The sequence below is a fragment of the Prionailurus bengalensis genome, chromosome E2, assembly GCF_016509475.1.
Source record: "Prionailurus bengalensis isolate Pbe53 chromosome E2, Fcat_Pben_1.1_paternal_pri, whole genome shotgun sequence".
Taxonomy (NCBI): Eukaryota; Metazoa; Chordata; class Mammalia; order Carnivora; family Felidae; genus Prionailurus; species Prionailurus bengalensis.
In genome coordinates this window covers 50,194,875-50,210,840 of record NC_057352.1, presented here as the reverse complement: position 1 = coordinate 50,210,840, position 15,966 = coordinate 50,194,875, and the positions used below count along the sequence as shown (strand labels likewise).

General features: G+C 50.0%; 1 protein-coding gene across 3 annotated transcripts in view; it reads left to right on the top strand.

Moving 5' to 3' along the window:
• Positions 1-8,768, top strand: part of CFDP1 (craniofacial development protein 1) — a 124,104-nt gene extending 115,336 nt beyond the window's left edge. For all 3 annotated transcript variants that reach the window (XM_043599701.1, XM_043599703.1, XM_043599702.1), the window contains one exon: positions 8,459-8,768. In XM_043599701.1, coding sequence (XP_043455636.1) covers positions 8,459-8,549 — 91 coding nt within the window. In that variant the 3' untranslated portion in view covers positions 8,550-8,768. The remainder of the gene's footprint in view (positions 1-8,458) is intronic.
• The last annotated feature ends 7,198 nt before the right edge of the window (positions 8,769-15,966 follow it).

The window sequence follows — 15,966 nt, the reverse complement described above, 5'->3', positions numbered from 1 at the left end:
GCAGATCTGATGACTTCTTTGCCCTGCCTCTGGCTGTTCTCACCTTCCCTCTCTAGTTCCCACCCCCACACCTCCCCTCACCTGCCTTTCCTAGCTCTTGTAGTTGTAGTAAAGGGGCTCAACCCCTAGTCCAGGGAACATGCTGTAGCTCCAGGGTCTCACCTTGGTTAAGCGTGAGGATCCTCTGGGGGTGGTTTCCAGAGTTGAGGTGACAAGGCCACCACCCCCCATACAGAGCTGCTGAATCAGGAGTCACAGGTATCTGTATCTTTAACTCAGTCCTCAGGTGCTTCTGATACACAGCCAGGGTTGAGAATCACGAGACCATAACATCAAAATTCTAGAGATGAGGGCAAGATAGCCAGCTGCTGGGTGAGCCTTTCCAGCACACACGAAACTAGAGAGCCACCTTCAAAACAGGGAATGTCGAGAAGGGAAAGATTTCTCCTGAAAAGGGAAGGAGCATAAGAACCAGACCTGTAGGCCTGCTTGGGCAGAGGCAGCTCAGGCCCCCAATTCTCCTTCACAGGTGCCAGCAACAGCAAGGACTCAAGGGGAGGGAATCTCTGAGGGAATGTGTGCAGAATCCCAAGAGGTATATCCCTGGAATAAAGGTGGTCTTTGCTGAAACCAAGAAGGGGAAAAGTCCTATTTGATAACATCTCAAACGAGGCACCTATGATTGGCCTCTGCCATATATATTTAGAAGACTGTGACCTTTTTACAAGTACCAGATTTAAATTGATCTCATACAAGAATTCAGATCATAACTGGTGATAAAAATATTTCTGTTCTGCATTCTTGATTAAAATAAGATTGGATTGAGATTAAAAGCTTATGTCATGCTTTTTATATTTTGATAGTAACTCCAGTTCAGTACATGCTAACACGTCTTCCCCCTTAAAAAGATTTGATAGAATGTGAAGCTAGCTTGGTCAGTTTTGGGTTATTACTGTCCAATTATTTAAAGGCAATTTTGCCATCTTAAAATACGCATGTAAGGAAACAAGGTACCTTGAGAAACTGCAGGCACAGGACCAGGTCTGTTTTAACATGTGTGTCTGCTACTTGCATTGACATTTCATTAAATGTCAATAAACTAAACGCTCCAGTGAAGAGACAGGGATTGACACATTGAATTAGAAAATAAAAAACAACTAATTTACTCGTTAAAAGAGACACATCAGAACAGCGGGATGCAGAATTGGTGAGAATAAAAAGATGGGAGACAAGATAAATCAAGTAGCCACTAACCAGAAGAAAGCTGATGGAGCTGTACTGATACTAGACAAAATAGACTTTAAGGCAGGAGCATTGCCAGAAACAAAGAGGAGGTCTCCTCGTAACGCTGAAAACATCAGTGCATCTGGGAGATTCGACAGCTCATGTTTGAATGTCCCTCTTGGCATTAACCACCGAAGCGTGGTCACTTCTCGCAACTCAGCAGCCCCACACCAGCCGTGTTCCCAACAGAAATTCAGTTGTGTGTTCCCCAAAGACAGGTGTGAAGATGGCAGTGATAGTACTTTTCATAATATCCCCAAACTGGAGGCAACTCAGGTATCTGTCAATAATGCAGTAGACAAAGTATGAAGGTCGAATTGGCTTTATTAAACGGCTCGTGAATTGGGCAGCCTCCCGTCTACCATGTAGAGGGCTACAGAAAGGAAAGGGTTTTTAAAGGCAGGACAAGGAAGTCATAAGCAAAAAAGGATTATTTCAGGTGAGGTCACCTCCATTTGATGACAAAACGGTTCTAATAGGTGGATTACCTCATCTTTCTTTGGCAGATAAAGAAGGCCCATGTGACAGATTACCTTATTGGTGCTGACCAGAAAATTCCTGACTGACCGGTTAAAGGTTACATTCCTAGGGGGTTGAAACTGCAGTTAGGTTAGGTATTAAGTCTGGGTTTACTGACCTGGGGCCTTAACCTAAGTGACACCATTTTGGGCCTGAGGTTTTTTTTTTTAGCAGTTCTCACACTGGGGTACTCTTTAGTAATTGGAATGAACATGGATAAATTTCAGCAATGTAATATTGCAGAGAAGTTCATGCAGTTTGATTCCATTTATATAAAGGTCAAAAACAGGCAAAAGCAGTGCTGTCCACTAAGTCATTTTGTGAAAGAAGCAAGTCGCAAAAGAATTCACACTATGTCTACTTCTGTCAAGTTCAGAATTAGGCACAACTAGACCATAATGTCGAGGGAACAGAAACTTCAAAGGCAAGCAAGCTCGCACCTGGCTGGTCTGGCGCTGGTGGACGAGTGACGCAGGGGCCTCCTCCAGGCCACCAGCATTCCGAGTCTTGACCTGGCGATGGCCGCGTGAGAGCTCGCTAGATGATGATTCGTTTGCCTTGCCCGTTTCGTACACTTTAGTGTGTGTTTTACATTTTACGGTAAAACTGAATTGAAATTGAATTCAAATCCTCGCGCTACTACCAGCCTGCTATGTGCTTTAGCCCATTTCTTCACCTATTAAGTAGAAACTCTTCAGTGTACCTCTCGAGTTGAAGGGGAGATGTCTGGGGTGTTTATAAATATAGTGAGTCCTCTGCTCACTCTTCTTTCTCCCATCTGCCATTACTGACCACACCCCATCAGGGGCCTTACTCCTTCATATTCCCTCCTGGTGTATCCCTGCCCAACTTTCAGGAATGCTTTCCACAGAGGTGGCAGATACAGCTCGGTGGCATCTCCCCCCAGTCTCCCTGGCTAGCCTCTTCCTTCTCTGGGCTTTTAAACTTGGGAAGTTCCAGGGCTGAGCCGGGCAGCCATCTGTCCTCACATTCGCCCCACACCCCACCTCCCCCAGGAGAGCTCACTAGTTCCACAGCTTAGGTACCACTGTCTGCCGACGGCTCCCAGAAAAGCTCTCCTCTGCCTGACCATTCCGCCGAGCTCCAGACTCCCGTATCACCTGTCGGGTTGACATCTCTATTTGCGTGTGCAAGACACACATCAGATTTAACACCCAAGACCGAATACTTGCCTTCCTTCCGTAGACTCCTTCCTCAGACTTCTCAGAAAACGGCACCATCACCACCGATCCACCCGTTAAAAGAAAAACGTAGGAGTCATCCTTGATTTCCTCTTTCTGCTCACTTCCTGAAAGTCCAATAGACCATTGTCTCGTAAAATATATCAGTCCATTGCTTTATCCGGCCCCACTGCCGCTATTCCAGCATAAGCCACAGATGTCTGCTGGGCTCCCTGTTTCTCTGTCTGTACCCTTCCCTCCTTTCTTCCCAATAGCAGCTAAAACGGTTTTTGTGTATGAGCCATTTTTCCTCTCTTCCCTGCTGGAAGCCCTCCAGTAGCACTTGCAGTCAGGGTTCAGCTTACCCTGGCATTGTAGGCCCTTCGTGAGCTTTCCCTTGCCCACCTCATATCCCCTTCTCCCCTGCCCATGACAGCCCAGCCTCTGTAGGGCTCCTCTAGGTCCTCCTCCACGATGGCTCTTACTTGTCACTCGAGTGCCACTCTCTAGAGTAGACTCCCCCCCGGAACCATCAGTCACATCACCGTGTTTGAGTATGTTGTTGTGTCGTTCCATATACAGTGAGCCTCCAACAGCAGGGGCAGGTTCACCACCCCATCACCAGCATCTAGAAGAGAATCTAGCCCAGGGCAGGTGCTGAGCCATTTCTCTGTCTAAATGTCCATCCCGCCGGCGGCCAGACAGCATGGCTTTGTTTTGGAATTAGAATTAGCCACCTGGAAAAGAAGGGCATGATACATCAGAATGATGTCTCCACCCAGACATCATTTCCAGGCCGCACAGTTGGTTAAAATGCCTATACCCAAGATGATCAGTCACCTGCACAGTAAAGAGTCGCTGCTCTTGCTCTGAGCCCTGCACTCCCGAGCCAGCCTTGTAACCCGATCACACGGGTTCCCCACAGTGTTCGTGGTAGGCCTGGGGCAGGGATCCGTACAAAGTGAATGAGAACAGGCCCATTGGGCTTGGCTGCTGCTGGCGATCAAACTGAAGGTCGGGGGTTCGATGATTGGAAACCAGGTACATTTGTGATGTGGAGAGACAGGAAGGAGAGCCCAGGGAAAATCATGTTTTCTGCATTCTACCTCTAGGACCCCCAGGAGTCCGTCTTTCAGAACCAGCACAGCCTGGTGAGATGGGAGGAAAGAAGTGGAGATATTTCATTAAAATGTGGCCATTCTTTCACTCTGAGCCTCACACACTCCTCCACCCTGTGGCGCGAGGTGGGGGCACGCAGGCTTGGCGGCCCTGGGCAGGTTGCTTCTTTAGTTGCATTTCTCCGGCAGAAAAGGGCATATCTTATTACGTCCACCACGGGGCTTTATCTTCAGCCTGCCTCCACTGCCGCTGCCTCCTGCTGTTGGGACCTGAGCTGACCCGCGTTTCCTGTCGTGTTTGTGCCGCACGGCATGCTTGCTTGGGGAACTGAACGCTGGCGCTCTTGGAACAGAGCAGTAACGCGGCTGGAAATGTCCTTGGTCGTGTACCTGCTTCACCTGTCCTGGCACCTCCCTGGGCTCTTTCCCTGACTGGTGGGTAGGAGGCCTCTCACTGGCGGAAGACCGGGACAGCCCGCCCAGTGGCCCATCCCACCCTCAAAGGCCTCTGATTTCTGGGGCGGGTGGAGGGCCATCCTTCCTTTGCTGCAGCGTGGGTACCTAAGGAGTGAGTAGGTACCAACATATTCCCTAGAAGCACTTTCTACCCTTCTCTTACCTTCTGCCATTTTTCCCTCCCTCCTTGCTGGCCTGGACCTCAAACAGCTGGTACCAGAAGAATAATTTGGGTTGAAAGATCAAAAAGATGTCAGAGCCTGTTGTATCTAACCTGGTTCTGAAAGGAAAAGCTAGAGAATCCCTTAGGGTTTGATGCTATTAGCATGTTTTATTAATGAAAGTAAGGAGCTGCTTCCTCTTAAATGGGCCACATAGAGCAATAGTAGCAGGAAGGGATGATGGCCCCACCCCCCACTCCTGGCTTCCCAGTAGACTAGGCCCAGTCAGGCTGGGTCCCCCAGGAGTGCTAGGCACAGGCCAGAAAAGTGCCATTGCACTTGTCAGCTGGTGGTTCTTTTCTGAGACTGTAACCTGCTTAAGGTGCCTGAAATTTCCTGAGGCTCCATTTAAATGGGCCATCTACCTGGACCACCTTGGAGGAGGTGGCCTTCCCCCCAACCCCTTGCTCTTGGTCTCTTAGTTCCTGTTCCAGCTGTCCCAGGTTTTGAGGCTTTGTAATGATACAGTTAAGTCAGAAGTGGGAAGCAAGCGGGGCACCTGGGTGGCTTAGTCGGTTAAGCGTCTGACTTTGGCTCAGGTCATGATCCCGTGGTTCACGGGTTCAAGCCCTATGTAGGGCTCTGTGCTGACAGCTCAGAGCCTGGGACCTGCTTCGTGGATTCTGTCTCCTGCTCTCTCTGCCTCTCCCCCGCTCATACTCTGTCTCTCTCTCTCAAAAATAAATAAAACATTAAAGATACAATTTTTTTTAAAGAAGTGGGAAGCAAGAACCCCTCAGTGCTCAGCTGTTTTTGTTTTATTGTTTACAAAGCACTTCTCACAGGCTCACTGCTTTGTCAGGGGTATTGCCATTTTTATTCCTGCTTTACAGAGAAGAAAAATACGGCACAGAATTTAAGCGTCTTGCCCAAAGGCAAACATACATAGTAAATATCAGAGCTGCTTTTATCCTCTGCACCTTTCCTGTCTTTTGGCAGGTGGGGGGAGCCCATGTCCAGTAGAAGTTTTGTTCCTGGCCGGCTCTCGGCTGGATCCTGTTAGCAGCTGCCGATGGCTGTGAATGGGGAAATAAAGTTGCCAGGCCTGCCTTGATGACTTTTGTCTGAGTTGCCCTTGAGAATACAGTTGTGTTCTGCACATGTGCCCCTCTTGGCTGCCTGAATCCTTCCCTAAACCTGAACTCTGCCTGCAACTGCCTGTACAGCACCCAGCTTGGCTTCACTCGATTGTGTCAAGGTCAGCTGGACCTAGCACAGCTTCTGGGAACCTGCAAGGCCATCATTGGTGCTCAGTGAGCATCCTAATTTAAGTATTACTTCCTCTTTAAAGGAAAATCTAGAAGACCACAAATGCGCAAAGCCAGGTACTTCCCCTTCCTTGCCTCCAGGCACTCTCTGACAGGTAGCACCGGGTGATGGCTCTCTTGCAACATGCCCTAAATTCCTCTCTATGGTTCACCCCCTTTTTTTGCTGAACTTCAAGGGGCATTTAGTTAGAGCTATCAAAACACTGATTCCCATCTCGATCTTAACCCAGGGCGGGTGGAGTAAGGTGAGGGGTGATGATGGCTGTAGTGTGGCAGAGCCCTTTAGTCGATATTGGTTAGCTGACCCCTCTGGAGAGTCACGGGCCCCTTGGTGATAGATGGCAGGTGAGCTCATTCTGTCGCGTGTCTGCTTCCCTACCAGTCTGCCCTGTCTTCTCCCTTTTATCAAAAGGGGATCCACGGTGTCTGTGGCTTTCCTGTCTGTCAGGGAATCTGAAATTCACATTTAACCAGGCATCCTGTATTTCACTCACTAAATCTGGTGGCCTGACCCTGAGGACTTATATCAAACCCAAGAGCAGGCTCTGCTGCTGTTTCCAGCCATTCTGGCCTCTGGTTGGTGGTTTAGACACAGCAGCTTAGTTCCTGATCCTTGACCAGGTGGGTAGTTACTAGTCGCTGATAATACCCATCAAGAGAGCTGACTGCACCTCTTGGATCCTTTGTCCTCGGGACCCTGGCAGAAGCCGGCCTCCCAAAATGATGGTGACAACATTAGCTGCCATTTTATTGAGCACCTGCTCTGCTAGGTGTTATGTGTACACTGTTTCATTCAGTCCACATAGCAGCCCTTCAGAGTAGGAATGATTATCCATTTTTCTTTTTTTTCTTGGCGGATTAGGAAACAATTGGCAAAGTTATGTGGTTTCCCCAGAGTCACACAGCAAGTGGCAGAGTCAGGGTTTGAACTCAGAGCCACCTCCGTCTCTGCAGTAAGGCATCGGGCTGGTGGCCACAGCCTTAGGCTGGAAAGCAGATGGGATGGACCGCAGGAGGGAAGGCAGGGCCTGAACTCAGCAAAGGAACACGGGCTCCTGAACCTGGTAACATTCTCACCCTAAACACAATGACCTTGTAATGACAGATGCACATTTTACACAGTGCAACAAAAGAAAAATTAGTGCAGAGATTCAATTATGTCTCCCACTTTCAATGACAGTTTTGCTCTCTCAGTAGATTAATTAGCAGCACAGAACCCCCCCTCCCCCGGGTGAGACGCAACCCACTTTGTGGCACGAAGGTGCATTAAAATGCAGCTGTGTCTCATTAAGCTGCCAGCCTCTCCTCCTCTGCTGCCGGCTTCTGCCTCGCACCTCCTTCCCAGCCTGCCTGGGAAGACGTGGGGAAGCTGTGTCTGCCGAACCTGGCCCCGTTAGGGCACACAGCACTGACCTTTTAAGGGGCCCCTGTATGTATGTGGGCAGCTGCGCTCACTCTCCTTCCCTTAGAGGCACTTCAGGGAGGCCTTTCTGGACCCAGTTGGGCAGAGGGCACTGGAGATAAGCAGGGAAGGAAGGAGGGGGCTGAAGTCAGGGGCTGAAGTCAGTGGAATCCCTTTTTTTTTTTTTAATGTTTATATTACTAATTTTTATTTTTGAGAGAGAGCCTGAGCAGGGATGGGCAGAAACACAGGGGGACAGAGGATGTGAAGTGGGCTCTGTACTGTCAGCAGCAAGCCAGATGAGAGGCTTGAACTCACGAACCATGAGATCATGACCTGAGCCAGAGTCCGACCCTCAACCACCTGAGCCACCCAGGTGCCCTGGCAGTGGGATCCCCATAAAGTGAGTGCTTTGGGTGCCCTCTTGAGCTTCACCGCAGCCCCAGGAAGTAGTTTCCACGAAGACCCTGTTCCTTCCATTTTCAGCTGCGCCTTTTTTCCCATTTTGCTGTACTATACACAAGCAGGATGCATAGCTCTCTCTCCCCCACCAACCCAGCACACCACTAAGACCAGGAAACACGGCATCACTGTTTTGCCATTGAGAAAAATGAGGCTTCGAGATCTTCAGTCCTTGACCAGTGTGGCTTAGCTAATGTGTAACAGAGCTACCCACTGAACCTTGCTCAACTAAGCCTGTGTTCTGTCCCTAAAACCTTGTTACAAAACTGCCCCAGCAGCCAAGCCGTGGATGAATTGTTGCTTTCTCTTTTTCATTTTACTTTCAACGACATCTGAACCAGAAGCGTCCTTGTTTAGACCAAATGCCTGTGGCTTGGATGTTCCTAAGAGAGTCGCGGGTGGTCACTTGGTCATTTGTTTGTATGCACTATAACCGGTGATCCTGCCGGCCAGGTGGACCGTTCACACCTGGGGGGATGGGATAGGGTGGGGGAGGCATTGTTCTCCTACAGGATTCTTCTGACAAACATTTTATACTTTCTTCTAGGTACATCGAACGGAAGGCTTTTCTAGACCGAGTGGACCACAGGCAGTTTGAAATCGAGCGAGATCTCAGGCTGAGCAAAATGAAACCCTGATGTTATAGGGGGAAATCAGTAGCAGCTTAATCCTGTTTACAATGTGAGCTTCTTGTGCGTCTGTGAAATGTTTCCGGTGTTTCTCATCACCTGTTTCCCAGCAAGGTCTTTTTTCTACGTTGAACTTTCTGTCTTTGTATCTTGACCTCACATGGTTTCATTCATTTTACCTTTAAAAGTTTGTCCTTACAAAAATAAAAATAAAAGTTGGTCCTACAAGAGGCTGGCGAAGATGAGGGCCCCACTGGCCTTCCCTTGACTCCGCTGTGAAGGCCACACGGAAAGCCCTGGGGAACAGAGCTGACCGGCCTGGTGTGAATTTCTGGGGCCCTTTCTGAAGTCGGCCCTGCCCCAGAGCCCGAGGGAGGGAGGCTCACTTGTGTGGGTGGAGCACCAGGTCCCTGGGCAGTTTGGTTCTTGTTCTGTTGGAGCTTCTCTCCGGATCTCTTTCTCTCTCCTGAACAGGGTTCCTATTTACCAGTATACAGTCAGGCTGAAAATAAGCATAGGCTGCTGCTGAATTCGGGAGATTTTCCCCCTTTGGCCTTTTTCCTCTTCCTAGAGTTCAGGTCAGTTTAAGATGTGCTCCCACCTCAATAATTCCTTTTTTGTTTGTCAGAGAAGACTCTGAAAGACTTTCCTTAGGAAATCTTAAATTCCAGACTTCATAGTAATAAAGCAGTAAACCCCACAACTTGCTTTTCGGGGGGGGGGGGGGTGGTGGTGTCTGGGCATCCTGAGTAACATGGACAGGTTTAGGGAAAGGTAGGGTTTCAAAGACTGGGAGCCAGTGCCTGCCTGGACATCTAACAGATGTGACCTTGACCACAGCTTGGCTTTCTGAGCCTTCGTTTTCTGGTCTATAAATGGTTTGAGTAACACCAGTACCTCATCAGGTTGAGATGAGCTAATGACACACCTGGGGTCCCCCATCCAGTCCTCAAATATGGGGTCAGAAGCTCATGGTAACCAAGGCCTGATCCTCCACACCATATGGGGTCATGGACCTTGTCACTCAGAAAGGTAGTTTACTGGCTACATTTGAACCCATCGTCTGTTCATATCCACTCGGTTAAAAAACTCTAAACGTGATAATACAGCCCTTCGGGGCAGCATCAGAGTAGGTGAGGCCTCAGTTACGGTCCTGCACAGGATGCAGGAGTGAAGGAAAGTCCTTTAAGGTAAGACAAGCCAGCGCTTTGGTTAGGGCATGGACATCCGGTCCTACAGGAGCCACAGCCGAGGCAGAGATGCACATCCTGCTGTGGGGCATCTTCTGGGCATCATCGCCTTCTGGGTCCTGATGGCCTCCAGCACTACTCCCTCAAACAGTTCTTTGGTTCTTTGTCTCAGCCACCACACCACCGTGTCAGCAACACGTGAGCCAGCTCCTCGTCTGGCTTACAAAACGACCTGGAATCCTACGGAATAAATGGTGCTGAGCCCATTGTAAGTTAGGGTCTTTCTTCTTTAGCAAATGTTCACACCTTTGAAGCCTCTGAGAGATTAAGACAGTAGCCGCAAGAGCCCGGTTCTTTGTGCCGGTGGGTTTGCTGTTGCTTTGCCCCAGGGCGTGGAGAGAGAAGTCAGATGTGGTGGTGAGCACCATGGCCGGTGCATTTGCCCTTCAGTGTGTGCTCATGATCCAGCCCTCACACCGGCTTCTCCGGCTGTGCCTGCCATGGATTGAAATTACGGCTGCAGAAAGGTTGGTTCCTTTCAGCTAACTCTTGACCTAGCGAGTGTTCTCTCAGCAGATGTACCGCACACATCTAATCTGTACTCGGTGACTTTTTACACATCCACGTGTCTTCTAGAGAGCCCCTCAAGAAGCAGCCTGGTGGCCAGCCTGGCAAAGCCAACACCAGGCCTGTCACGAGTGGCCACCCCCAGCCACCAGGTTTCAGGAGGTGCTGTGCTTGTCAGAGCCCCACCCCGCCCCTCCCTGTCGACCAGGCAGGCTGCAGCAAGCAGAGGCATTTGGGTTCTTTTATATCAAAACAGCAAAAGGAAGCGAAGAGAACCCCACTCTTTACTATCCAAGCCACACGGGAGCCTTCTTGACACCCTGCAACCGTGTGCCTTGTGCCACGTGGAAAATCCCAAGCAGCCAGTAAAAAAGATCAAAAGCCCTTCCAGCCTAACCCCCTTTTGACAGAATCTGGCAGCCTGTCAGGGAATGCATAGCTATTTGCACCATTCTGGTAACAGATGCCCTTCCACCCGCCTTTGTGCATCCTGACTTTCACATTTCAGATAGTTTCATTTGCCTTGACTTCAGCCGTCTCCCTCTTGATCTGCATGTAACCTCTTTAAGAGCTGCCTGTATTGGGGCGTCCGGCTGGCTCAGTTGGTAGAGTGTGCAACTCTTGATCTCAAGGTTGTAAATTTGAGCCCCAGGTTGGGTGTAGAGATTACATAAAAATAAAAAATCTTTAAAAAAAAAAAAGCCACTTGTGTTGAATAAGTTCATCATATTGATGAAGCGGCTTCCTCTGGTTAGTACATGTGTGTATGTGCACACACATGTATCCTACAGTGAGACTTTTCAAAGCAGCTTCAGAGCAGCCTTTCACGTATGTCTCACTGGCCACGGCTGGTTCATCTGACTGCCCCCGGCTGTAGGGGAGGCTGGAAAAACCTGTCGTGGAAGATGGGGGGTGGAATTAGGAATAGGTGATAGGTCCGAAAACCAGCGGTACCTGCAACACTCAGTTGTTTGTAATAAACCGACAGGCTTTTCTCCGTTTGGTCTTTAAAATTGTCACTAAGGAGTGGGTGGGCTCAGAGATGGAAAGAGATGGGCCATGTGTCGATAATTGTTGGACCTGGACCTTTCACACTGTTCTGTTTTTATTTGGACTTGAGTTTTTGATAATAAATTGGGTTTTTTAATTGGACCACAGAGCTAGAACTGAGCTGTGTGTCAGAAAGGACTGTGAAGTGTCCGGGCTCTTTCAGGACAGAATGGGCAGCTCCCGGAGCCCCGTTCCCCACCCTGAAATCTGACAGTGGCCAGGAATGTAGTGGCAGGGACCCCTGGTCTAGGAAGAGGTGCTCTCCACCTCCTAGGATCCTGTGCTTGTTTTAACAACTTGGAAACCCATTTATAGACTGTATGTTGTCTCCTCTCCCAGACTCCTCTGACCCGTATGTTCACTTACTGTTGTGGATCAGTTCCAAGGGGAAGGAACTGGCCAGCGAGACTGGTGCTTGGGCACAGGCACAAATGGCTGTTTCTCGTAAGGGTAAGCCAGGCCCCCAGAGACAGGAGCCTTCTCACCCCTGCCGGGCCATCTGCAGCGCGCTGAATGAGCCCCTGCTGCCAGCCAGGGACCCAGCAGAGGACTAGGGTGCTCACACAGAGGAAATGGCCCAGCCACTAATGAGCAGGCCTGCATGAGTCAGCTGGTGTTGAAATCTGGAGGGGGTGAGGTGGGTGCTCCTGGGGGCGCTTGAGGCAGGCAGAGACCACCCTTGGGCCTTTCTCTTGGTTGCCTGTACTCCTGTCTGAGCCCCATCTGTGCCCTTAGTGGGACCTACCTTCCCAGCGAGTGTTGCCACTTGTCCCGGCCTGTTCCTACCTCGATGTCTAAGGCCTCGGAGTTGTCTCAGCGAATGCCTGGCCTTTCTTGGTGAGCCCACTGAGGCCAGGCTGGGTGGTAGGGCCGACAAGGGTGTTACCGTGTTCTATCAAAAATCTCCTTTTTGGGGGGCATGTGGGTGGCCAGTTGGTGAAGCGTCCGACTTTGGCTCAGGTCGTGATTTCACAGTTGGTGGTTTCGAGTCCTGCCTCGTGCTCTGTGCTGACATCTCAGATCCTGGAGGCTGCTTCAGATTCTGTGTCTCCCTCTCTCTCTGCCCCTCCCACTCCCCTCCCTCCCTCCTTCTCTCTCAAAAAAAACAAAAAAAAAAATTTTTTTTTTTTAATTAAAAAAAAAACTGCTTTGCAGCAGATAATGTATAGCCCACAGTGTTTCAGAACAAGTGTACAGTATTTTATCTAGCTCTTCACATCCACATTTAGTGAAAACTATTCTGCCCAACCCCAAAGGAAATGATTTCGCTTTATCCGGGAGTCGGGAATTGTCACGGAAAACGTGTGTGGGAAGTGGAAAGATTGAGTCACTGCCAAGAGGCACCTGGGCAGGGGCGCTGAGGGCCCCCGGGCCGTGACATGAGTGACTAAGGAGGCGGGCCCAAGGACACTTCCTGGCTGGTCCACGGAGTCCCGAGAATCCCTGAAAGTTAATTCCTGACCTTGCTCTGCCATCCGTCTTTGTCTTCTCGCCCCAGATGGGTGGGTCAGATTTCCAGGGCATCTGGTGCCTTGCCATTACTGAAGAAACTGCCCCCAACCAGCAGGAGGTCAAAGCAGAAAGCAAGCTTCCTTCTGCGGTTCTGCTCACCTATTTCCCGAGGAACACGGCGCTCTAATTAGGAACTGGGCGGCAGGTCTCCAGGGAAGAAGGGACCCATATAGCGCTAAGTCTTGAGAGAGCTGAACCCATCGAGCGGAGGAGAGCCTGGAGGACAAGTGGTGGCAGCTTCCTCGACAGCCATCTGCAGATCCCCATTTTTCAGAAGAGGAAACTCTGAGGTCACACCGCCAAGCCGCCAGTCACCACACCTACATCTGGTGACTGGAGGGCCGGATGGGGGCGGGGAGAGCGAGGCTCAACTGCCTCGCCTCATCTTCGGTGTCCCAGCTCACTGTTGGAAGGTGCGTGTTGGAAAGGAAAGCCGTGAGTGCGAGGGGACGGCAGAACCAAACACGGGAGACAGCTGGCCCGCCCAGTGTCAAAAGTTTGTGTCAGGAGTACGCCACAGGTGTGGGCACACCGCCCCCCTTCGGTTTGCCTCTGCCCCGGGGCAGCAGTCCAGCCGCCCTCTGCAGCGGGAGGGGTGCCCCACTAGACCCCCCGGGGCCTTATTGGGACAGGCCTCTGCAGAAGCACCCCTCATGCCTAAGCGCTGCTCCAGGACCACACTCCGTGCTAAGCAAGGGGCACATGGTTGCCCCCTCCTCTGTGGTGCCGCTTGGAGGGAGGGACTGGGTGCCTGGATGACCGTTCCTTGGAGTCGAGGAATGTAAATGCCTCTCCCACTGTACCTCCTTCCTTGGGTGTGTGCACAGTTCCTGCCTCGGACTTGTCTGCAAAACCTTTCCTTCATGCTCTCCTAGAGCAACTTAGATCCCCAAATACTATCAGATGTGGTCTTTGTGCACAGGCAAGTCGGCCACAGCAAGGAAAATGGAATATGGAAGTCCAGAAGATTTATTTGTTTATGAGCTATTAATTAAGTTTTTATTTATTTTTAGATAGAGTGCACAAGCAGGGGAGGGGCAGAGAATCCCAAGAAGACTCCGTGTCGTCAGCATAGAGCCCGATGCGGGGCTTAATCACAAACAGATCATGACCTGAGCCAAAATCCAGAGTCAGACACTTAACCAACAGAGCCACCCGGGCACTCTAGTCCAGAAGATTCTGCCCTGCGTCCCGCCACTGGAGTGGCCCAAACCACAGAGACCCTCTCTTCAGGTTCTCCTCTCCATGGTCTGCCAGTGAGCTTTTATTGTGTTGTTCCCTCAGAAAGCTGATGGGGTAAACTGTTGATCTGTGCTTAAGTAAGGTATGAGGCAGCTGCGAGGGGGAGGGGACAGAGAGAAATTAACATTGCATAAGGAGACCACCACCCTAGTCTGACACACTGGGGTTGTTTGCCCTGCCCCTCACCTGAAATCCTAGCGCTCTGCCACGGGGACCCACGTGGAGTAGCTCCGAGTCTCAGATTCTTTGTTCAGAAGGTTGCCGACAACGGTGAATAATCCTGCTCTGCCTACCTCACAGTGGTTTATTAAATGAAGTACATTATCCAAGTGTTGAGTTACTATAATTGTGCACCTGGCCCCCAGCTCCCTAAGACAGCGAGGCTTATGTGAGTATAAATTAGCACTTTGAGGAACACCCTGGCAATGTCAACTCTGGAGCTGCTCTCAGCCCATGACATAGCAACTTTACTCCAGGGCTGATATCCTGGAGAAGCAGCACAGGGAGCCAGGCTTGTTGATGGTCATAAAAAGCTGGAAACCACCCATCAGGAGAAAGGATCAGTTGTGAAATAGTCACGCAGTGGAATATCGTACAGCAGAGAGCCGAACGAGTAGGGCTGCGCGCCTCAGCACAGATGAGCCTCGTAAGCAGCATTGATGCAAAAAGCAACCAGCAGAAGTCCTAATGTCTGATCCCAGTTATACAAGTTCAAAATCGTGAACACGTAATTGTTGCCCAAAGCTGCAAATGCAGTAAGTGCCACTGAATTTTACACCTTAAAATGATTGGGTTTGTGTTGGGTGACTCTCACCTCAAAAGCATATTTTAACTTGCAAAAGATATTATATCTTGGTTCAGAATATGTAGAGTATATAATTATATATATAGCATACATATAAGTTATAATTATATATAATGAATGGTGATAGACACGAAACTCAGCATAGCGGTTACGGCTCATGGGATAGGGAAGGTTATACGATCAGAGAAAGACAAGGAGCTTCATTTACACATGTGGTTTTATACCTTGAACGGGGAAGTGAGGACACAGATATTTCTTACATTATTCATGATACCTTTATTTTCTGAAGTATTTCAAGACTTTTTTTCTTTTTTTTAAAAAAGACAAGCTCACATTTAAACTTGCATCACCTGGTCCATTTTACAGAGAGACGTCCAAGGGATGCTCAGGGATGCAGGGGTTGCCGTGGTGATGAGTTTACATCCCTTCCTGGGCTAGCAGGCATTCCAGAATGACATTCCCAGATGGCTCCTGGAACATCTCCTAAGGAGGCCAATGACTCACTCAGGTGAACTACCAGGTGCCCCCCAACTTCCCTTTCTCTGAAAAGCAGGTTGGGCAGCGAGGGGAGCTGGGGGGAGGGGGGTGGTCTGTGCTTGGACTGTACCCTCCCCCAGCATACCCAGTGGTTGGAGTACTGCTGAGTCAGCCTTCCCCTTGCCCACATGGCCTTGACAGATGCACACAGACAGGACACAAAAAGGCCATATGTCAGAAAGATGCTGCAGCAGGCCTTGACTTGTTAGATGCAAATAAATGGTTCTGACCCAGATAAATGAGCTTAAAATGTGAAGATACCGAAATGAATTACAGTGTGTGGGTTTTCTAGTAGAAGGTATGGAGCTGCCTATCTTCAGACTCCGCCCAGCGTCCTGAGCTGTCCTGAGGGCCCTTGGGCCACAACTGTGACATGGGGCTCCTGTGGGTGTCTGCTGTGGGTGGTGTGGCCAGGCTCCTCAGGGTGTGACCACTGCCGCCCAGCTCTCTTTGGCTTTACCTCTTCACCTGACATCTTTGCATCATAACCTAAGTCTGTCTGTGTTTGAGGCACCAGGACTGA